Source organism: Perca flavescens, chromosome 4 (assembly GCF_004354835.1).
Source record: "Perca flavescens isolate YP-PL-M2 chromosome 4, PFLA_1.0, whole genome shotgun sequence".
Classification (NCBI taxonomy): domain Eukaryota; kingdom Metazoa; phylum Chordata; class Actinopteri; order Perciformes; family Percidae; genus Perca; species Perca flavescens.
Genome location: NC_041334.1, coordinates 28757 through 52500, shown reverse-complemented (window position 1 = coordinate 52500; position 23744 = coordinate 28757). Strand labels below are relative to the sequence as shown.

The following is a 23744-nucleotide window of genomic DNA, read 5'->3' as shown; positions in this document are numbered from 1 at the left end:
AAAGTGCAAAGTCAACAATACACATAGACCTAAGATCAAAGATCACCTGTTCAATATGACACAACTTAACATCAAAGTACTACTATTTCAAAAAGCAATTCACACATTACATTTAAGATGATTGTCTATTCATTCCATTACAATCATCTAACTATCAATCCATACAACTGCTCAAAATGATAAGTAACTGTTGCATTACTCTTAATGCGTTGTATGGAAACAGACAAACAATATTCCATGTTTAGATCATGAAAGTTTCCAGATAACGAGATTCATTGTCACCAATTAGACTACATTATCTATGGATGTAATATTTCATCATCCTTCTTTACTGTAATGTACTACTGTTTACAGTTTTTTACAATCGCTTTGCTACTAATTTCAGAACCTTGATGTCATTTTTCAAAACTCTAGACACAAAACTTAAAAGGGTCATCACTTGTAACACAGACTATCCAATGTTTAAAACATTGCATTGTACATTCATATCTTTAAAGAAATCTTGCACCTTCACAATCATTGGTTCAAAACACTAATAGATTGTGAAATACCATTGAAACGTTACTTTAGATCAGCCACACACAAGCTACCCATAGTTTCACTGGGTCATCGTTCGTACAAACTTTAAATATTGTAGTACAAAATAGGTGATACATGTTTCATTATGGTACTACATGTAAATACATCCCTGTAAAAGTACTGTGGTAGTAGAGAGAATACTACAGACCAATGTGGTACAAGACAGTATAGGTTGGTATTTATAATAGAATCACAGCTGACAGGTATTTATAATAGAATAACAGCTGACAGGTATTTATAATAGAATCACAGCTGACAGGTATTTATAATAGAATAACAGCTGACAGGTATTTATAATAGAATCACAGCTGACAGGTATTTATAATAGAATCACAGCTGACAGGTATTTATAATAGAATCACAGCTGACAGGTATTTATAATAGAATCACAGCTGAAAGGTATTTATAATATAATCACAGCTGACAGGTATTTATAATAGGTATAAAAGGTATTTATTATAGAATCACCACATATATCCAGTAAAAAGAGATTGAGACTTGATAAGAAATAGTATGTCACTTTCTGTAGATTAGAAGAAGAAAGAATTTGTTTTCATCTCTTTATGTTTACCAGAATAATTTGAGCTGATGTTCAACATTTTATAAATAAAGACAATTTTATTAGTTTTTAAGGAAATGAGAAGGATCAAGATATATTTTTTTACAGTTAATTTTACACTCACCTAAAGGATTATTAGGAACACCATACTAATACTGTGTTTGACCCTAACCTCTCAATATGGGCCAACATTTCTGAAGAATGCTTCCAGCACCTTGTTGAATGAATGACACAAAGAATTAAGGCAGTTCTGAAGGAGAAAGGGATCCCCCCCACCAGTACACCCCACAAGAAGGCATGACTGATCCATGTTCTCATTCTGTTTATCCCAAATTCTGACTCTACCATCTGAATGTCTCAACAGAAATCGAGACTCATCAGACCAGGCAACATTTGTCCAGTCTTCAACTGTCCAATTTTGGTGAGCTTGTGCAAATTGTACCCTCATTTTCCTATTGTTAGTGGAGATGAGTGGTACCCGGTGGGGTCTTCTGCTGGTGTAGCCCATCTGCCTCAGGGTTGTGCAGGTTGTGGCTTCACAAATGCTTTGCTGCAGACCTCGGTTGTAACGACTGGTTATTTAAGTCAAAGTTGATCTTCTATCAGCTGGACTCAGTCGGCCTATTCTCTTCTGACCTCTAGCATCAACAAGGCATTTTCGCCCCCCAGGACTGCAGCATACTGGATGTTTTTCCTTTTTCAGACCATTCTTTGTAAACCCTAGAAATGGTTGTGGGTGAAAATCCCAGTAACTGAGCAAATTGTGAAATACTCAGACCAGCCGGTCTGGCAACAACAACCATGCCGTACTCAAAGTTGCTTGGATCACCTTTCTTTCCCATTCTGACGTTCAGTTTGGAGTTCAGGAGATTAGGCTCGTTGGAGATGAACTGCTCCTCGCCTGTAAAGTAGACGAGAGCAGGCGGCAGCAGCCGGGGCGGTGACAAAACTCCGCTGTCAAGTCGGACAGTTTTCCAGCCGTTTCCAGCAGCCTTCAGGCTGAACAGGAAGTGACAGAAACACTGTGGTCCAATTCTGATTTAATAAAATCTTATCAGACCCATATATCAGCTCCTACACAGTCTCCAGTTGTTTTTATTATGACAGAGTAGCTGTCAAAATGCTCTACATGCGATCTGTTTCTGATTTTAATAAACAACACACTGTAGATGATCTGTAATCTCAACAGATTTAGTCTCTCTGACTTCTAAACATAACTATCAGTCACACAACATGGGTTCTGTACAGAATAAGCCTTTAAATCAGACAAATCGCAGTTAAAATCCCTCCGATTCAAAATCAATAAAAAGTTTATATAAAACGTCATCATGTTGAGTCGATTCGGAACCAATCAGCTGTTCGATCAGCTGAGAGGCCGGCGTTTCCCAGCATGCACTGGGTCCGCCTGCATCCGCCTGGCTCATCTCGAACGAGCCTAGTGTCTAGACCTGGACCACACCCCTAAATGCATTAAAGCAGCTGCCATGTGATTGGTTGATTAGATAATTGCATTAATGCAAAATTTAACAGGTGTTCCTAATGATCGTTTAGGTGAGTGTATTATCACAGACATACCACATTCACAGAAGAAATGGACTTCAAACCAAAAGGTTCTTCTATAACTGTGTGTGTGTGTGTGTGTGTGTGTGTGTGTGTGTGTGTGTGTGTGTGTGTGTGTCTGTGTGTGTCTGTGTGTCTATATGTGTGTGTGTGTGTGTGTGTGTGTGTGTGTGTGTGTGTGTGTGTGTGTCTCTCTGTGTGTGTGTGTGTGTGTGTTTGTCTGTTTGTGTGTGTGTATGTGTGTGAGTGGTTGGGGTGGGGGTGTTCCAGCTGTTTGATGTCAGACTAAATCAAATGCTTTAGTTCAACAGAAACATCCTGAACCCATCACGCACACACACACACACACACACACACACACACACACACACACACACACACACACACACACACACACACACACACACACACACACACACACACACACACACACACACACACACACACACACACACACACACACACATACAGACACACACACACACACACACACACACACACACACACACACACACACACACACACACACACACACACACACACACACACACAGCTTTGGTTTTCCTGGAAAGTGGGTTCTCTGTCACTGTGACATTATAATCAGACAGAAACCTCGTCAAATGTAAGAAGAGAGAAGAGAAGCCAATGTTCTCTTAAAAGGGAGAGGGAGGAAGGGGTTGGGGGAGGGGGGGGGGGGGTGGGGGAGGAGTCATTGTATCCCTTGGGATAAAAGTGTCCACACAGAGAGACAGAGACAGTCAGAGAGAACAGAGACAGAAGAACAGAAACACTTCAGAAGCTCCTCCTTCACACTGTGAGTTTATTTCATTTCATCATTTTATCATTTCATCATTCAGAGTTCAACTAAAGACAGACAGATAGGCAGACAGAGAGAGACAGACAGACAGACGTTCAGAAAGACAGAAAGACAGAAAGAGAGACAGAGAGACAGACAGACAGGCAGACAGAGATAGAGACAGAGGGAGAGAGACAGACAGACAGAGAGAGACAGACAGACAGACAGATGTTCATCATGGACAGGTGAGTAACAGGGTATCTCCTGTGCTTCTGTTCTGTGTGAAATCAGACTAGATTATATTTATATATTATGTTTAAACTATAAAGTGCTGAAGGTTATATTATATTTATATATTATGTTGAAAGTATAAGGTTCTGAAGGGTTAGGTCTCTGTGACAGACCAGAGGTCAGAGGTCAGGCTGGGTGTAGTCTTCTTCTCTTTCATCTGAAGCTTTTTAATTAGAGGTTAGCTGTAGCTGTTAGCTGTTAGCTGTTAGCAGTTAGCTGTTAGTGGTTAGTGGTCACCAGATGTGGGTGCGGCAGCTGGCTGGTGATTGGCTGTCATCTCTGAGCTGTAATCAAACAGATTACAGAGTGTGTGTGTGGGCCGGTATGTCTATATTTGTGAGGACTTTCTGCTTGTTAAAGGCTGTTTGAAGCTTCAGACCTGATGATTACTGATGGGTTTTAAAAGAGACTTTACTGTCAAAGCTTTAATTCATTGTCTGTTTGTCTTCTTACAGTAAATCCACAAGTTTCATGGTTTCATTTGGGAATTCCTGTTTTATAACATCTGACACATTAATGACAAGACGTTAAAGTAACATCATGCAACACATTCTCATTCATGGGTTCCTCCAACCTGTTCTCATACTGACTGTTGGTCAGAGTCTCTCAGCGTCAGATACCAACACACAAATCCCCTTCAGTGTGTGTACGGGATGCACGGGGCAGGTTCGGGGGGATGGGTCAAACAACACAGGACTTTCCCCCAGGGGACTGGGGTTCATGTCCCGTTCTTGTCCTGCGTGTCACTGAAACGTTCATTTTGTAACCATCTTTTCCTAGACCTAAATGTCCCGTTCTTGTGCTGCATGTCAGTTACAGTTTTTTTTCGATTGCTAAACGACAGTGGGCACAACTGGAGTCACATGTGAAAAACTCTAACTCCAGTCTACACAGGAGCAGTTCATGTGGACCAAACTCTAGTTGGTTTTTCATTGCTTGAACACAGTTTTCTAAACTCTACACACTTATCCCATGACTTTAACCACAACGTGCACAACACTGTAGATTTACAGCACTTTGTTCAAATGCTAACACACTGCTGTCAAAACTGTTAACCACACATTCAAAACAGAATAGATTTCAGTCTGGTTCCTATCAAACACTGCTGATTGCAGTTTTAGCTGAAAGCCTAAACAGGTGTCTTGATTTAGACTAGTTAGTGAACATATATGGTATTTATACAGAGAAAGCTCAGACAGCCTTTTTTTGTATACAAACACCAAATAAGAATGAAACAATTATACACTGTACTATTTGAGAGAAACAGGTAAAAGAGCAAAGATACCAATATGTCCAGGTAAGATGTCTGAGGTTATGTACACAGCTATCAAAAAAGTGAAAAACACTATATCTTTACAATAGTAAAACTGTGTTCTTACTGTTTTTCAGAAAGTAATGGAGGTGAAAGCAATAGAAACACCACATTCATTTTTATTTAGAGATGATGAAGACATCTAATGTGATGAAGAAAACTTGCCACATGATGCTGGAGAGAGGCAGGATTAGTCACACTATTCTTTGGTACTGTTACGTATGTACCTTTAGTTTTTTTCCCCAGTAATTCCATAAATTACTAGAGATAAAATACTATATTGAAGAAAACTGCTGATTTTCATTCCTTCTTTTTTACCTTATGTAAAAATTGTTATGTTATACAATCTATATTTTTTCCTTAAATAAACTATTGAGTAGTGTCAAGTCCCTCAAACTCTTCAAACTGTATAGATGAAAAAGTTTGTAATTTTTGTATTGGTGTTTGACGCTAGTGTTTTTACCCTCAGTGTGTTCTGAGTGACAGTATGTGTTATCTCAGTGAGGCTTGTGCAGAGTGTTTAGCTGCACTGAGCCTGTTTTGAGACGTGTGTTAAGAGTTGTGTTGCTTTGAATGAGTTCTGCAGGTGATGTGAACTGTTTAGCTCAGGTGACTGTTGGTAGTGCAGACTGGAGTTAGAGTTTTGCACATGTGACTCCAGTTGTGCCCATTGTCGTTTAGCAATTGGAAAAAACTGTAAACGTACGTCCCGACCCAGAGCATCAAAAAGTGACGTCCAGAGTCCTGACCAAGAGAGAGCAGAAGGAGACTTTTAGCATCAATAACAAACGCCAAAGTTACCTGACCAAGCGCCGCTTTCTGGCGCTCTGGGAGTGAGACTGTGTTGGTTCGTATGATATCGTACAAAAAAATATTCACAACAATTCATATGCTATCCAGCGAAATGAGGGTGACCGCGGGCCAGTCACGTGACCACTTCCTGGGTGAAAGTCTTGTTTTCTTCTTAACTTCTTTTTACAATTACAGTGTTTACTTTTACAGCTACATGTACGAATGCGTCATGAAAACAGGTGGCTTTATGTAGGTCCACTTACGGTTTCCGAGTGTAGTTCTACACCAGTTTCATGAATATTGACAGTTTTTATTCCTTTTTATGTTGTTTAGATTGCCAGGTGACCACCATCTTATTTTTGTGTGTTTTTGGTTTTGTGATGGCTTACAAACAATGGATACACTACAACAATACAACAAATACACATAAATGAAGAAAGCCAGGCATAGACAAGTAAAATGACACAACCACTGTTCCAGATCAGGACAGCTGGCAGGTTGATGGCATCAGGAAAACATAACACAAGTATATCATACACAGTAGACACAGGTACAAGTGCATAGACACACATTAGAACACATCAACAACACATGACACAAATGATCAGAAATACATTACAGTACAATACTATCATTGTAAACAACTGTAGAATTAAATAAAATGCAGTAAGCAATCATTTGGAGCAAATTGTCATCACTCAAATGTGCGTAAGAGTGCTTTTCAGTGTTCGTAGATTTTGTTCTTAGCTAAGAACAAATCCAAGTTAAGAAAACATTAGTGAATGCCAGAATCTTCGTAAAAAAGTACGTAAGAAGGGTTTAAGAACACATTTCTTCGTAAAAACGGTTGGTGAATGAGGCCCATTGTTTTCTGTCTGTAACATATGACTTTATACATTTAATGACATCTGATGAAAAATGTAACTTTGATAACTTATTAATTAAAACCTCATGATTAACCAAATCGAAAGCTTTTTTTAAATCAAGAAAAACAGCTCCCACCACTTATCCAGTTAAGCCTTTATATTTTCCAACAGAAAGACATTAGCCGTTTCTGTAGAATTTTGTTTTCTAAATCCAAATTGCATAGGATGTAATGGGAAGGAACGTGCATTTAAATACATTGTAATCTGTTCAGATATATGTTTTTCTGCACTTTTGGAAACTGCTGGAAGAATGGTTATCGGTTGATAGTTGCTGATGACACTATGATGACCGGATTTGAATACTGGTGTTATTATTGTAGTCTTCCAAGAACTTGGAAACACTCCTTCATTAATCGACAAATTAACAATTTTCGTAATAGATGGGATGAGTGCCTCCTTATGGGTTTTTATAAATGCTGTATCCATCCCATATATATATTTTGCCTTTGAACCAGTAAGAGAAGAGATGATTGAATTTACTTTTGTCACTCCTCTAAAAGTCATAATGGGGTCATCTGTATTTAAAGGAGTGAGAGAGTAATTTGATCTGGCAAAATTCTGAGACAGAGCATTTATGGAATTAATAAAATAATGAAATGCTGTTGCCACTTTACTTGGATCATGAGTTATATTTCCATCTATATTTAGTTGTATTGGTTTATTAATGGTGTATAATTTCCCTATAATTTTTGTAGATTATGCCAGATTTCTGTGGTATTTCCATTGGCTTCACGAATAGCATCAATAAAAAATGTTGCTTTTGCCTAACCGAGTTCTTTTAAAACCTTATTCCTCAGTGTGGTATATAATTGTCTCTCATTATATACCACAGAGAAAGAAAAATAGGCTAAGGGATGGGAGGTTGTTGAAAGAGAAAAGAGAGAGAAAGAGAGGAGGAGGGTTAAAGTTAGAGAGAAAAGAGAAGGAGAGAGAGAAAGAGAGAGAGTTAGAAAGAGAGGAGCGTTGTGTAACAGGGGTTACTGCCGTTCAAGTTTCTCCGCCAGCTGTGGAGCAACAGGAGGAACAAACCCTCCGATCTGTCTGATCAGAGTTACTTCTGACCTCTGTTCACTGCTGAAAAGCTGTCTCTAAATTTAGAGACAGCTTTCCGGGGTCCTCCAGTGTGCAGAGGAAGTTAGTTCGTTAGTCAAACCCTCAGGTGTAACCAGGGAAACACAGTTATTGTTTGAAATTTTTTTTATTTTGATTGTAAAATGCATTAAAATATGCTAGAAATAAGTAGGGTTAATGCCCTTCGAGGTGTTCATTGTCCAACTATTGGGCATTAACCCTACTTATTTGCCACTGAATAATTCATAAACTAAGAGGATCCACTAACTTAAACTAAAGAAACTAAGAAGATAAAGATCTGACCTACACCCAGAACCTCTGAAACAACCCGACAGCAGAGACACGACACAGCGACTGAATCCAGCCTCTTATCCCGGGTCTTGATGTTCTTCTGTGTTTCAGGTTGATATGTTCCGGCTCAGGATGACTTCCTGTTTGTTGTCCCTCTTCCTCCTTTCGGTCTTGTCCATCATGGCTGCCGCTCAACCCGCCGGCTGCAAAATCCGAATCACTGACAAAGGACTGGACATGTGTAAGTATATGCAGTTATTATCCAGAAGTCTATTAACTAATAATACTAATATAAACAAACTTTTAAATGAAAAATCTTGCGGCGAGAGTCTCTATAGTGTACTACTAGTATTATATATATATAGTATTATATAAGTATTTTTTAAAGTACAGACATTCTGTGTTTTGTGTTTTCAGTGAAGTTTGAGACTCAGAGGTTTGTTGAAGAGGAGCTCAGCAACATCAGTATGCCAGAGATGATGGGGAAGGAAGGACGCTTCCAATACACCATCACTGAGTAAATATCTTTCTACTAAAGAAATACTGTAATACTGAAAACTCAGTGTGTATTATATCTTTAAGTAATACTGTAATACTGAATACTCAGTGTGTGTTATATCATCTTAAAGTAATACTGTAAAACTGAATACCTCAGTGTGTATTATACAAACTTAAAAGTAATGCTGTAATACCCAATACTCAGTGTGTATTATATCTTAAAGTAATACTGTAATACCGAATACTCAGTGTGTATTCATATCTTGTGTGTTTAATATTTCTCTTGTCTGTCAGTGTGAAGATAACGGAGCTGAATCTGACTCATGCTGATTTGCAGTTCGTCCCTGAAGTTGGATTGTTATTCGACGTTCAGAACTCATCCATCTCGCTGAGTTTCCACCGACGGATCCTCTACTGGTTCTTGTTAGTTCCTCTACTGGTTCTTGTTAGTTCTTCTACTGGTTCTTGTTAGTTCTTTTACTGGTTCTTGTAAGTTCCTCTACTTGTTCTTGTTAGTTTTTCTACTGGTTCTTGTTAGTTCCTCTACTGATTCTTGTTAGTTTTTTAACTGGTTCTTGTTAGTTCTTCTACTGGTCCTTGTTAGTTTCTCCACTGGTTCTTATTAGTTTTTTTGACTGGTTCTTGTCAGTTCCTCTACTTGTTCTTGTTAGTTCTTCTACTGGTTCTTGTTAGTTCCTCTACTGGTTCCTGTTAGTTCCTCTACTGATTGTTGTGGTTCTTGTTAGTTCTTCTACTGGTCCTTGTTAGTTTCTCCACTGGTTCTTATTAGTTTTTTAACTGGTTCTTGTTAGTTCCTCTACTGGTCCTTGTTAGTTTCTCCACTGGTTCTTATTAGTTTTTTAACTGGTTCTTGTTAGTTCCTCTACTGGTTCTTGTTAGTTCTTATACTGGTTCTTGTTAGTTCTTCTACTGGTTCTTGTTAGTTCCTCTACTGGTTCTTGTTAGTTCCTCTACTGGTTCTTGTTAGTCCTTCTACTGGTTTTTGTTAGTTCCTCTACTGGTTCTTGTTAGTTCCTCTACTTGTTCTTGTTAGTTTTTCTACTGGTTCTTGTTAGTTCCTCTACTGATTCTTGTTAGTTTTTTAACTGGTTCTTGTTAGTTCTTCTACTGGTTCTTGTTAGTTCCTCTACTGGTTCTTGTTAGTTCCTCTACTGGTTCTTGTTAGTCCTTCTACTGGTTTTTGTTAGTTCCTCTACTGGTTCTTGTTAGTTCCTCTACTTGTTCTTGTTAGTTTTTCTACTGGTTCTTGTTAGTTCCTCTACTGATTCTTGTTAGTTTTTTAACTGGTTCTTGTTAGTTCTTCTACTGGTTCTTGTTAGTTCCTCTACTGGTTCTTGTTAGTTCCTCTACTGGTTCTTGTTAGTCCTTCTACTGGTTTTTGTTAGTTCCTCTACTGGTTCTTGTTAGTTCCTCTACTTGTTCTTGTTAGTTTTTCTACTGGTTCTTGTTAGTTCCTCTACTGATTCTTGTTAGTTTTTTAACTGGTTCTTGTTAGTTCTTCTACTGGTCCTTGTTAGTTTCTCCACTGGTTCTTATTAGTTTTTTTGACTGGTTCTTGTCAGTTCCTCTACTTGTTCTTGTTAGTACTTCTACTGGTTCTTGTTAGTTCCTCTACTGGTTCCTGTTAGTTCCTCTACTGATTCTTGTGGTTCTTGTTAGTTCTTCTACTGGTCCTTGTTAGTTTCTCCACTGGTTCTTATTAGTTTTTTAACTGGTTCTTGTTAGTTCCTCTACTGGTTCTTGTTAGTTTTTTAACTGGTTCTTGTTAGTTCCTCTACTGATTCTTGTGGTTCTTGTTAGTTCCTAGACTTGTTCTTGTTAGTTTTTTAACTGGTTCTTGTTAGTTCCTCCACTGATTCTTGTTAGTTCTTCTACTGGTTCTTGTTAGTTCCTCTACTGATTCTTGTGGTTCTTGTTAGTTCCTAGACTTGTTCTTGTTAGTTTTTTAACTGGTTCTTGTTAGTTCCTCCACTGATTCTTGTTAGTTCTTCTACTGGTCCTTGTTAGTTTCTCCACTAGTTCTTATTAGTTTTTTAACTGGTTCTTGTTAGTTCCTCTACTGGTTCTTGTTAGTTTTTTAACTGGTTCTTGTTAGTTTTTTAACTGGTTCTTGTTAGTTCTTCTACTGGTTCTCTGTTTCTCGTTAGTTCCTATACTGGTTCTTGTTAGTACTGGTTCTTGTTAGTTCCTCTACTGGTTCTTATTAGTTTTTTAAGTGGTTCTTGTTAGTTCTTCTACTGGTTCTTATTAGTTTTTTAACTGGTTCTTCTACCGGTTCTTGTTAGTTTTTTAACTGATTCTTGTTAGTTCCTCAACTGATTCTTGTTAGTTCTTCTACTGGTTCTTGTTAGTTCCTCTACTGATTCTTGTGGTTCTTGTTAGTTCTTCTACTGGTTCTTATTAGTTTTTTAACTGGTTCTTCTACCGGTTCTTGTTAGTTTTTTAACTGGTTCTTGTTAGTTCCTCCACTGATTCTTGTTAGTTCTTCTACTGGTTCTTGTTAGTTCCTCTACTGATTCTTGTGGTTCTTGTTAGTTCTTCTACTGGTCCTTGTTAGTTACTCCACTAATTCTTATTAGTTTTTTAACTGGTTCTTGTTAGTTCCTCTACTGGTTCTTGTTAGTTTTTTAACTGGTTCTTGTTAGTTTTTTAACTGGTTCTTGTTAGTTTTTTAACTGGTTCTTGTTAGTTCTTCTACTGGTTCTCTGGTTCTCGTTAGTTCCTATACTGGTTCTTGTTAGTACTGGTTCTTGTTAGTTCCTCTACTGGTTCTTATTAGTTTTTTAAGTGGTTCTTGTTAGTTCTTCTACTGGTTCTTATTAGTTTTTTAACTGGTTCTTCTACCGGTTCTTGTTAGTTTTTTAACTGATTCTTGTTAGTTCTTCTACTGGTTCTTATTAGTTTTTTAACTGGTTCTTCTACCGGTTCTTGTTAGTTTTTTAACTGATTCTTGTTAGTTCTTCTACTGGTTCTTATTAGTTTTTTAACTGGTTCTTGTTTGTTCTTCTACTGGTTCTTATCAGTTCCTCTACAAAAACAAACTTAACATTAGCATTCATATATATGACTAATATTTCTCAACAGAACACTGATTTAATTTCTTACTAATGTTAGCTTAAGCTGAACAGCCAATCAGAGTGATTCCTCTCACTGGCGGGCTCCAAAACTGATCCAAATAAAGCCGACAAGTATGATGGCCAACAGGGGCAAACACCCTGCAATTTAAGAAAACACATGCAAATAGACAAAACACAAGCAAATTAAGAAAACAACTTCATTAATTTAACAACACATGTGCATCATTTAGCAAACACGCTGCAAATACACACAACACAACCAAATACATAAATGCGATGTAAATAAAAAACAATGCAAAAAGAAAAGCACACAAACCCTGAAAAAGAAGAGATGCAAAAAGAAAAACTTCATTAATTTGACAACACATGCGCAGCATTCAGCAAACGCACTGCAAATACACACAACCAAATACATAAACACACTGCAAATACACACAACCCAACCAAATACACAAACGCACTGCAAATAAAAAACGATGCAAAAAGAAAAGCACACAAACCCCAAAAACAAATGCAATAAAAAAAACGCTGCATCCAGATTACACAACAGAAGTTTTCCAGACCTTTTCAAAATAAAAGCTTGCGTCTGATCCGTTCTTCGTGTTTTGGATGTTTTTGAACTAAACAGTGCGGCAATCATGCTAATGAATACAATAACTTTTTCAGCAGATGTCTTGGTTACAACACAATGGAGCAAGCAAAGCAGTTTTGTGTTTATGTGCGGGCAGGATTTATTCAGTTTGATAAATCCCATGGTAAATTGGCTGGTTTACTAAACAGGAAGGGACTATAAATCTGTCTGTTTTTTTTATGTCAAGAGCAAATTGTTCCACAATATGGATACAGATTGATCACTTATTTTGTTGTATAATCACAATATTATGGTGCGTTCTTTTTGTCTTGTAATCGCGACTAGCAGCTTGAGCGTGACGTCACATCCATGTCGAAAAACGAATAACCGTGGGTTGTTGCGTTCTTTTTGTCACGCAATACTACGAGTCGGAGAAAAGATGGATTTTTGTAAAATTTTTAGTAACATTTAGGATTCTATTCACCCAGTTATTGACATACTACACAAATATATTTCACAGTTTGATACATGAAAATTATGTTTTGATTAACATTAACGTTAGGCTACTGCTCTGCTTTCTGCTCAAGGCTCGGCTTAAAGCCATTGTTGTCATATAGCAACCGAGCGTCTCTAGCTAATTTCAGCTGCACAAGCTCCAAAATAACTAATTAGGTGGTATTTAACTCCTAATAAGACTGTAGCAACATGCCTATAGGTAGCAGTATACAGTGCTATGTGTACGACTTCTTCATTTGGTTACAACAATGACAAAAGTGCTTAAAATTGTAGAAAACCACAATGTTTACTACGTGTGATGCACGACGTAGCCATCTTTGAAAGTGAACTCGGGGTCCTCTGAGTTCAGACGACTTGACGAGTCGTATATACAACCTCAAACATAGACTTAATATAAATATTAAGTCTATGTTTGAGATGTTTTCTGTCTATGATCTCACCGTTGCACACCGTTCTGAGATTGAACGTCTCTCTCTCTCTCTTTCTCTCTCCCCCCCTCTCCCCCTCCCTGTGAGGTCAAAAATCCAGCTGTTCCACTAGCTGCTCCCTCTAGAGGCCTGGAGAACTTCTGTTGTGTAATGTGGATGCAGCGTTGTTTTTGTTGCATTTGTTTTTGGGGTTTGTGTGCTTTTCTGTTTGCATTGTTTTTTATTGCAGTGCGTTTGTGTATTTGGTTGTGTTGTGTGTATTTGCAGCGCATTTGCTGAATGCTGCACATGTGTTGTCAAATTAAAGAAGTTGTTTTCTTAATTTGCTTGTGTTTTGTCTATTTGCATGTGTTTTCTTAAGTTGCAGGGCATTTGCCCCTGTCGGCCACCGTAGACAAGGGCCAACTAGTCCCAAAAACTAGGGTGAAGGGTGCTCTCTGTCGGCCCCAATTTTCTGAAAAAGGTTCTTCTGCACAACGCTGATGTAACTCATCATGATGATAAATGAAGATTATGATAAGTGAAGATTATAACAAGTGAAGATGAAAAGTGAAGATTAGATAATTATGACAATTGTTGAAGATGAATACTGTGGTTGTATTCCTGTCAGTGATGAAGCTGTGTGATGAAGTGTTTGTGTCCCTCAGTTACGACACGGGAAACATCAACGCATCGGCTGAAGGAGTGAACATCAACACGGTTCTGAGTCTAATCAGAGACGATGAAGGACGACTGAAGATCAACAACGTCACCTGTGACGCCAAAATCGACAAAATGAGGGCAAAATTCAGCGGAACGCTCGGGTAAAACAACAATAAAGATTTATGACTTCTAATTACTAACCATAACCACGATTAAAGATTACTGCATATAATTAATGATTATTAATAATGATCAATACGTCACTGATGTTACCTCAGTATCGGCCAATTATGAACTTTTTGTCATCACATCTGTTTTCATTCAGGAAAGTTTATGACTTCCTGTCCAAATTCCTGACATCAGGCATGCGCTTCCTCCTCAACCAGCAGGTCAGTCACCTGTCTGTCTCTCCATCTGTCTGTCTGTCTATCTGTCTGTCCGCTATGAACCTGTCTGTCTCTCTGTCTCCCTGTCTGTCTCTCAGATCTGTCCTGCTCTGAACCACTCCGCTCTGGTTCATGTGAACTCGATGTTGGACACGATCCCTGTGAGGACAGAGGTCGATCAGTTTATTGGGATTGATTATTCTCTGATCGATGATCCGGTAGTGACGTCCCGGAGCCTCGACATGCACTTCAGGGTCAGACTCTATACTAAAGATGTTTTATTATATATTATACATTATATATTTTGACTATAGATATTTTAATAGCTCATGAAGTAAGATACTGTGTTCTGTCTGTAGGGAACCCTAACGGGTGTGTTGTGTCTGTAGGAAAGAGTAATGACTGTGTTGTGTCTTTAGGGAATACTAATGAGTGTCTTCAGGACACTAATGAGAGTATTGTGTCTGTAGGGGACAGTAACGAGTGTGGTTGTGTCTGTATGGATCAGTAACGAGTGTGATGTGTCGGTAGAGAATACTAATGAGTGTCTTGGGGACACTAATGAGTGTGATGTGTCTGTTGGGGACAGTAATGAGTGTGTTGTGTCTGTAGGGAACAGTAACGAATGTGTTGTGTCTGTACGGAACAGTAACAAGTGTGATGTGACTGTAAGGAACAGAAATGAGTGTGTTGTGTCTGTAGGGAAAAGTAACGAGTGTGTTGTGTCTGTTGGGGACAGTAACGAGTGTGTTCTGTCTGTAAGGAACAGTAACAAGTGTGTTGTGTCTGTTGGGGACAGTAACGAGTGTGTTCTGTCTGTAAGGAACAGTAACAAGTGTGTTGTGTCTGTTGGGGACAGTAACGAGTGTGTTCTGTCTGTAGGGAACAGTAACGAGTATGATGTGTCTGTAGGGAACAGTAACGAGTATGATGTGTCTATAGGGAACAGTAACGAGTGTGTTGTGTCTGTAGGGGACAATAACGAGTGTGATGTGTCTGTAGGGGATGTTCTTCGACCTTTCTGATCCAAACAACACGTTGGCGAACTATGCTGTCAACCCGGTGATCAGAGAGTACGACCGGATGGTTTATCTCGCTCTGTCTGAGTTCTTCTTCGACAGCGGAATGTATGCTTACTACAGGGCAGGAATCTTCCAGATGGACATCATCAACGAGAAGGTCAGACCTCTAAAACCAACACAAACCTCTAAAACCAACCCAGACCTTTAAAACCATCCCAGACCTCTAAAACTAGCAAAGACCTCTAAAACCCTCACAGACCACCACAACATTAACATTATCACACATCATAAAAACCAAATACAGATACTGAAAACAGTCAGTCTTCCAGAACAACTACAGACCCTAGAATCCTCCAGAACCACCACAGACCCTAGAATCTTCCAGAACCACCACAGACCCTAGAATCCTCCATGACCTTCACATACCCTAGAATCCTCCAGAACCACCACAGACCCTAAAATCCTCCAGAACCACCACAGACCCTAAAATCCTCCAGAACCTTCAGACTTTAAAATCCTCCAGAACCTTCAGACCCTAGAATACTCCAGAACCTTCACAGACCCTTGAATCCTCCAGAGCAAAGTACAGACCATAGAATCCTCCAGAACTACCATAGACCCTGAATCCATCAAAGCAAACAGAAGGCAAGGGAAGTTTATTATGTGGCACATTTCTACAACAAGGCAATTTAAAGCACTTAATAACATAAATCATTAAAGAACAAATAAAAACAGTTATTTCAGAGAATACATTTTTTTTAAATAGCTAAAATATAGAATATAAAATATAGAAGATACTACTAAGAAGTGAAGTGATACAGTCTGACCCTTTGTGTTGTCTTATGCTACAGATGCCCAAAGATCTGGAGATGTTGTTGAGAACCACCTACTTTGGAACCCTCATGATGCTGGTGAGAAGAAACAAGAAAGAAACACGGTAGAACTGCAGTACTTACTTTAAAATGTAATACCCCATGTTCTCTGCAGTACCCGGCTCTGGTGGACGCTCCGCTCTCTCTGCATCTCGCCGTCACATCGCCTCCAAAAACCACCATCAAGACGTCTGGAGCAACCGTCAGCATGACAGCCAGTGTCAAGGTGATGGTGCTGCCTCCGGGTCAGCCTCCGATCCAGCTCAGCAGCATGACCATGGTACACACACATACGCACGCACGCACACACACACACACACACACACACACACACACTTTTGGTTCATAATATTTCTACTATTGGCTCATGTTTCTGTCCTCCTGCAGGAATCAAAGTTTAACGCTAAAGTCTCTATGAAGGGAAAACGTCTGGCTGTTCATGCTGACCTCCGCAGGTAAACACAAACACACACACACACACACACACACACACACACACACACACACACACACACCTCCAGAGGACTCTGATGATCCTCCAGAGGACTCTGTCTGATATTAACCATAACCCATCTGACTGGGATGTAGTCTTTATTCTTCCTGCAGGACTCTGATCATTGTGTCCTCTCAGCCTCCTGGGTGGATGCTGCCTCCAGAAGTCTTTAATGTTTGCCAAACATGTTGTTCTTCAGTCTTTTAATATCTGAATCACATAGGCATAAGGAATGTGTGAACTTGTTTTTTTTATTATTTTCTTTCAGGTTTAAAATCTTCTCCAATCAATCAGCACTGGAATCTCTAGCAGTGAGTGTTTTTCAGCATTTAGTTAGTTAAAACTTTAGAGTTTAATCTGACAACGGTAAGAGACCGTCGACCATAATACATTTGAGTAACCTGTCTGTCTTTCTCCCTTTCTGTCTCCCTGTTCCCTTTCTGTCTGTCTGTCTGTCAGTTGATTCCTCTGCAGGCTCCTCTAAAGGCGATGCTGCAGATGTCTGTGGTTCCTTTAATTAACAGTAAGAATCTGATCAATCAACTGTAAAACATTGCTACATAGTTATTGCATGTTTCACTGAAACACACTGTGACACTGATTACAGATTATCTCTAGCTAAAGATCATTACACACTGCCCTGATGGTATGAAACAGTGCACACTTCATTTCTCCTAAATGGGTGTGGTCTTGTTTGAAAGTGTAGTGAACATTGTGTGGATGGATGAAAAGTTATTTGTATAATCTATTAATATTTTAAATTATTACAGAGCTAAAGGCCATATTTCTCTGCAGTAACATCGTTGGTGAACATTAGCTGCCGTAACTTTCTCTGCGTCTTCAGAAAAAGCAGTGCTCCCTAAATTTTATCAGCATGTAAGTGTGCTACTAGGGGAGCAAATACACTAGACAAGGTCTACTCCTATATCAAACAAGGTTTCAGGGTGAAACCGCTACCACACCTGAGCCAGTCTGACCATATATCACTGAACTTGTTATGAGGAGGCAGGGAATAGTGGGCCCAAATCCAGAGACGAGGCAGGCAGGCAGGAGATGGTTGGAGCTCAGGGATTTATTAATAACCAAAAAACGCAGCACAGAGACAAAGAAAAGCTCTAAGGGAAAACTTACAAAACTAAAGCAGGGAGGAATCCAAAAACAAAGGCCCAGGCTACAACACGCAGACAGGATACAGGAACAACAGGAACAAACTGACAGCACAAGGACACAAAGTAACATGGAACGGACTCAAAACGATCTGAGAGACAAGCGAAACACAAGGGCTAAATACACTGCGTAATGAGGTAACGAGGGGCAGCTGACACAGCAGGTGAAACACATTAGGAGAGACAGGGTAATCAACAAAGGCGGGAAAACACAGGAAGTAAAACTGGACAAGACAAGACAGAAAACCAGGACTATCTCCCTCTCTTTCCATGTGTGTGCATCCATGTCCCAGAAATGCTTGTTACTAATTTTGCTCTGGGGAGCTTATCCCCAGAGTCTTTATGTTTTTTTGCCCCGCATTTTTCCTTGTATTAGGGTGGCACCTAAATCATTAATTTTTGGAATTGTTGGGTCTTTGTAGATTATAGATTGTCATCTACACCTACTCTATCTGTAAAGTGTCTTGAGATAACTGTTGTTATTATTTGATACTATAAATAAAATTGAATTGAATTGGATCACATCACTGCTCTTGATCCCGGCATAAACCCCCCTCCTTCAGGAAAAGTGGACTAGGACTGTTAAAACATGGCCCGAAGGTGCCTCTCATCAGCTGCAGGACTTCTTTGAAGAGAACAAACATTTTTGAGCATCAGAACCTATAGGAGTACACAACAACTGTCCTGTGCTACATTAGGTATTGCACAGACATTGTCACTGTGGACAGGTTTACCCAGGTCTATCCTAACCCTAACCCAACCAGAATCCCTGGATGACAAACGTAGTCCAGCTCCTGCTCAGAGACAGAAACACTGCTTTCAGGTCTGGTGATGGGGTTCAATATAGTGCTGCCAGAGCCAACCTGAAATGAGGCATCAGAAAGGTCAAGGTGGCTTATAAGAGGATTGAGGACTACTTCCTCAGCAACAATGGGGGGTTCAGCAAATCACAAGTTACTAATCTAGCAACATCTCAGTTGTGATTGGTGACAATATGCTGGCAGAGGAGTTGAACCACTTCTTTGTACGTTTCGAGGTGGAGCCGGCGGAGCCGGCGGAGACAACAACATCACATCCACCAGCCCACAGCAGCCACATCCTCACTGTGGAGGAGTATGGGGTTAGGCATACATTGAGGGCAGTGAACCCGAAGGAAAGCTGCGGGACCCGATGGTGTCTCTGGACATGTGCTGAGGGATTGCGCAGACCAGCTAGCTGGTTCTTCACCAAGATCTTCAACCAGTCCCTGTCCAAGTGCACTGTCCCACCCAGCCGGAAGTCCTTTACCATGGTTCCTCTTCCAAAAAAGACCAGCATCAGCAGCCTGAATGACTACCGTCCAGTGGAACTTACGCCTATCGTCATGAAGTGCTTTGAGAATCTCGTCCGGACTTACATCATCTCAAGCCTCCCACCCATGTTCGACACACACCAGTTTGCTTACAGAGCAACAAGGTCTACAGAGGATGCCATAGCCACAACTCTACACACTGCTCTGAGCCATCTAGAGCAGCAGGGGAGCTATGCCAAGCTGCTCTTTGTTGATTTCAGTTCTGCATTTAAAACCATCCTACCTCAAACTGGACAAACTGACAAACCTAGGACTTTCTCAAACATTTTGCCTCTGGATCAAAGACTTCCTTTCGAATTGCACCCAGAGAGTGAAAGTAGACCCTCACATCTCCTCAAACCTCAGCCTCAGCACTAGCTCGCCACAGGACTGTGTGCGGAGTCCTCTACTCTACACCCTGTACACCCATGACTGCAACCACCGACCAGCAACAACATTATTAATTTTGCGGAGGACACCACCGTAGTGGGGCTCATCTCTGGGGGAGATGAGTCTGCCTATTGGGATGAAGTGGAGCACCTGTCAGTGTGGTGCATGGACAGCAACCTGGTCTTTAACACCACCATAACTAAGGAACTAATAATTGACTATAGGAAAAATAAAACAGATATTCAGCCCCTTACCATCAACAGAGACAGTTTGGAAAGGGTCTTGGACTTCCGGTTTCTGCACGTGCACTTAGGGTTAGCAGAGAGGAAGGTGCTCCAGAGGGTCGTCACTGCCACCCAGAAGATCATTGACTGCCCTCTTCCCTCCTTGATAATTTATATAGCTCTCGCTGCCTCAAATAAATTGAGAGTATACTTAAAGATCCATCTCACGCTGGAAACTCTCTGTTTGAACTGCTGCCCTCGGACAGACGCTTTAAGACATTTAAAACATGAACAACCATCTGAAAAACAGTTTTTATCCAAGAGCCATAATTGAACTTAATGCCACTTGAGTTTTGAGTTCAAGGATGAATCATTCAGCGAATGTCTTGTTTGTGTGGTAGTCCTGTGTTTTAACTTTTCCTTTTAAACAAATAGACCTTTTTCATGGCAGACATGTTGACATGTCATAGTAGGAAAAGCACAGGTATATTCAAAACCATTAATGATGGCTTCATTACACTTAGGAGAGACCCTGGTATTAAACCATTACTGATGGCTGCATTCCACTTAGGAGAGGCCCTGGTATTAAACCATTACTGATGGCTGCATTCCACTTAGGAGAGGCCCTGGTATTAAACCATTACTGATGGCTGCATTCCACTTAGGAGAGGTCCTGGTATTAAACCATTAATGATGGCTGCATTCCACTTAGGAGAGGCCCTGGTATAGTGCATGCTGACTTACTGAAATAGCTTACTGGGACACTTGATGGAACTGAGCCATCGTTTCAGGTTATCAATTTCAGCTGTGCTTTTCCTACTATGACAAGTCAAAATGTCTGCTGTGAAAAAGGTCCATAACCTACCTCTTTATATATTTTTATAGTGACTTTAAAGACTTTTTTTTATGTATTTACATATTTATTTTCCTGCTTTGCACGTTTTACTGATGTTTTGCACTGAGAGGACTGCATTCAATTGCAAGTAAAATGACCATAAAGAGTATTCTATTCGATCTGGAGAGAGTTTGGTCCTGAAACAAAGTAAATTTTCTCCTGGTGTGTCCATCTAAAAAATACCATTTTAGTGTCAGAATGTTCTGGAGATACAGTATGTGGCTTGTGAAGAATGGCTCCAATACTTACTTTGGTGACTACAGGGTGAAAGAATCGTTCTAAATCTGTGTTCACATTCATTTCTCCCATTTCCTAAATATGCGGAACATAGACAGGAATTTACTCTGGGACAGGAAGTTTTCTGAGCTGGGCGTCTTGCTTCTAAACTGTCTCTGACTTTAATGATGTTTTACTGACTGACTCTCTCTCTCTCTCTCTGTGTGTGTTCAGACTGGACAAAGAAAGGAGTTCAGATTCCTCTGGCTGATGGAATGGATTTCATTGAGGAGGTGGTTGAATATCACAACGTAAGTTCGACATTGACCTGTATATGTTTATACATAACGCTGTATTCTGATTGGTCATTAGAGTGTATTAGTTTCACCCTCCAATGTCAAGTCTTTCTCACTCCCAACTCGTCACATACTGAATCTTGGTCAGTGTCTTTCTGCGTCAGATACCAACGCAAAAAGTCTCCTTTAGCGTCAGAAGTAAGTAAGATGATGTAGGATCAAGAGAGACAACAGTAGAGAATAGTTTGAAGAAAGACAACAGTAGAGAGTGGTATGTAGAGATACAACAGTAGAGAGTAGTATGTAGAGAGACAACAGTAGACAGTAGTATGTAGAGAGACAGCAGTAGAGAGTAGTATGTAGAGAGACAGCAGTAGAGAGTAGTATGTAGAGAGACAACAGTAGAGAGTAGTATGTAGAGAGACAACAGTAGACAGTAGTATGTAGAGAGACAGCAGTAGAGAGTAGTATGTAGAGAGACAACAGTAGAGAGTAGTATGTAGAGAGACAACAGTAGAGAGTAGTATGTAGAGAGACAACAGTAGAGAGTAGTATGTAGAGAGACAACAGTAGAGTAGAGACAACAGTAGAGTAGTAGAGAGAACAGCAGAGAGAGTAGTATGTAGAGAGACAACAGTAGAGAGTAGTATGTAGAGAGACAACAGTAGAGAGTAGTATGTAGAGAGACAACAGTAGAGAGTAGTATGTAGAGAGACAGCAGTAGAGAGTAGTATGTAGAGAGACAACAGTAGACAGTAGTATGTAGAGAGACAGCAGTAGAGTAGTATGTAGAGAGACAACAGTAGAGAGTAGTATGTAGAGAGACAACAGTAGAGAGTAGTATGTAGAGAGACAATGATAGAGAGTAGTATGTAGAGAGACAACAGGAGAGACAACAGTAGAGAGTAGTACATAGAGAGACAACAGGAGAGACAACAGTAGAGAATAGTATGTAGAGAGACAACAGTAGAGAGTAGTATGTAGAGAGACTACAGTAGAGAATAGTATGTAGAGAAACAACAGTAGAAAGTAGTATGAAACACAGAGGCAGGCAACTAACTCCCCTGACCAAACGGTTTTTGACCCGCTAGGAGTGAGACTTGAGTGAGTTAGCACTTTACAATGCTGTCACCGCTGCCCCCTGGTGTTCACAACAGTTGTGTTCATCTCTGCAGGGTTTCATTGTGATCGGAGCAAATCTTCACTTCAGCAAAGGACTGAGAGAAATGATCACAGGAGGCAACAATCAGACAGAGGCAGAAACCAACACCGTCTAAACATTTCAATATTTATATGGACACACACAAAGTGAATATATAATACACTGTGTGAACATATATTACAACATGTGAATATATACACACACTTCAGCAAAGCACTGAGAGAATGATCACTGGAAACAATCAGATACAACACAGCCTCTATACATGTATGTGTGTATATATACATTACATAGTTTATTGTCCCTACAGTATATAGACACAAATATAAGACTGTAAAAACATCACTAAATCGTTAAACACTGAATAAAAACAGCATATAGGTAGTGACTATATCCATGACAACAATGTGTTACAGCCATAGAAATAAAATAGATAGAGAGCTCATTGAGCTGTTTGCCATGGTCATTTAATTAGTCCAAAACAAAACGGTGATAGTTGTTAGTTGTCATGTTGAGAAACACGTCACAGTGTGTCACAGCTCGGTGGAGGAGAGCAGTCCAACGCAGCTCGGGAGAAGTTCTCCAGTAGTAGTATGAAGAGACACAATGGTAGTATGTAGAAAGACAACAGTAGTGGTGGAGATTGAAGAGGAGGAACAGTTACGCTTTGGCTACATCGAACGTATAACATATGTGGACTGTTTGTGGAGCAGATGTGCTGCAGAACGCATCCTTTACCATCTCCACCTGCAGCGACACACGGCGTAGGGTTGTGTGAGTCACAGATGAGACAGCGAGCAACATAGAACTGATCATTCGATGTTGATTTTAATGAGAATGGCCTTTCTATCCATTCTATTTCTATGGTTACAGCACCTGTAATATAACGGATGCCCCCTCTGTGGGCGTGGCCAGTTTAGGTAAGTCCTTCAGTGACCTGGGGTCTGTTCCAGTTTAACCCTGATCTCTGAGTTGATTTACCCTGAGATGGGAAACTGAGTTTTCGGTTCCAGAACAGCTGAGTTGGTTCAATCAACTCGGAGTAAGTTCAGGCAGGGTTACGCGCGTGCACAACCACTATAAAAAGGCAGCATGAATGGAGCCATGATTCTACAATTCACCATTGTAACAACCACAAACAAACGGGCCGGCAGAAATACTCATGCGCACAAACAGCGAGTTTGAACACTTTCAGCATTTCGTTAAAAAAGCAAGACAGCGGCTGCTGCTGCAAAAGAGAGAGAATTGGTGTGGGAGAAAATTGCTGCTCGAGTCAATGCATAAGCATTAACAGTGTATTCATTTCATATTTAATCACAGTTAACTTATAATATTACTGGTGAAAACTGGAATTGTATTACA

General features: G+C 39.9%; 1 protein-coding gene across 2 annotated transcripts; it reads left to right on the top strand.

Annotated features, from left to right (window-relative positions):
* Positions 1–3461: 3461 nt before the first annotated feature.
* Positions 3462–23522, top strand: pltp (phospholipid transfer protein). Of its 2 annotated transcripts, XM_028576347.1 has the most exons (15): positions 3462–3512; positions 8289–8418; positions 8595–8694; positions 8970–9098; positions 13936–14091; positions 14256–14319; positions 14415–14570; positions 15319–15495; positions 16190–16249; positions 16326–16490; positions 16598–16665; positions 16972–17014; positions 17163–17226; positions 21159–21235; positions 22396–23522. In XM_028576347.1, the coding sequence occupies exons 2-15, from the start codon at positions 8295–8297 to the stop codon at positions 22495–22497; spliced, it is 1485 nt and encodes a 494-aa protein (XP_028432148.1). In that variant the 5' UTR covers positions 3462–3512; positions 8289–8294; the 3' UTR covers positions 22498–23522. The 2 variants fall into 2 exon arrangements, with proteins under 2 accessions (XP_028432148.1, XP_028432149.1); XM_028576348.1 differs by lacking the exon at positions 14415–14570.
* The last annotated feature ends 222 nt before the right edge of the window (positions 23523–23744 follow it).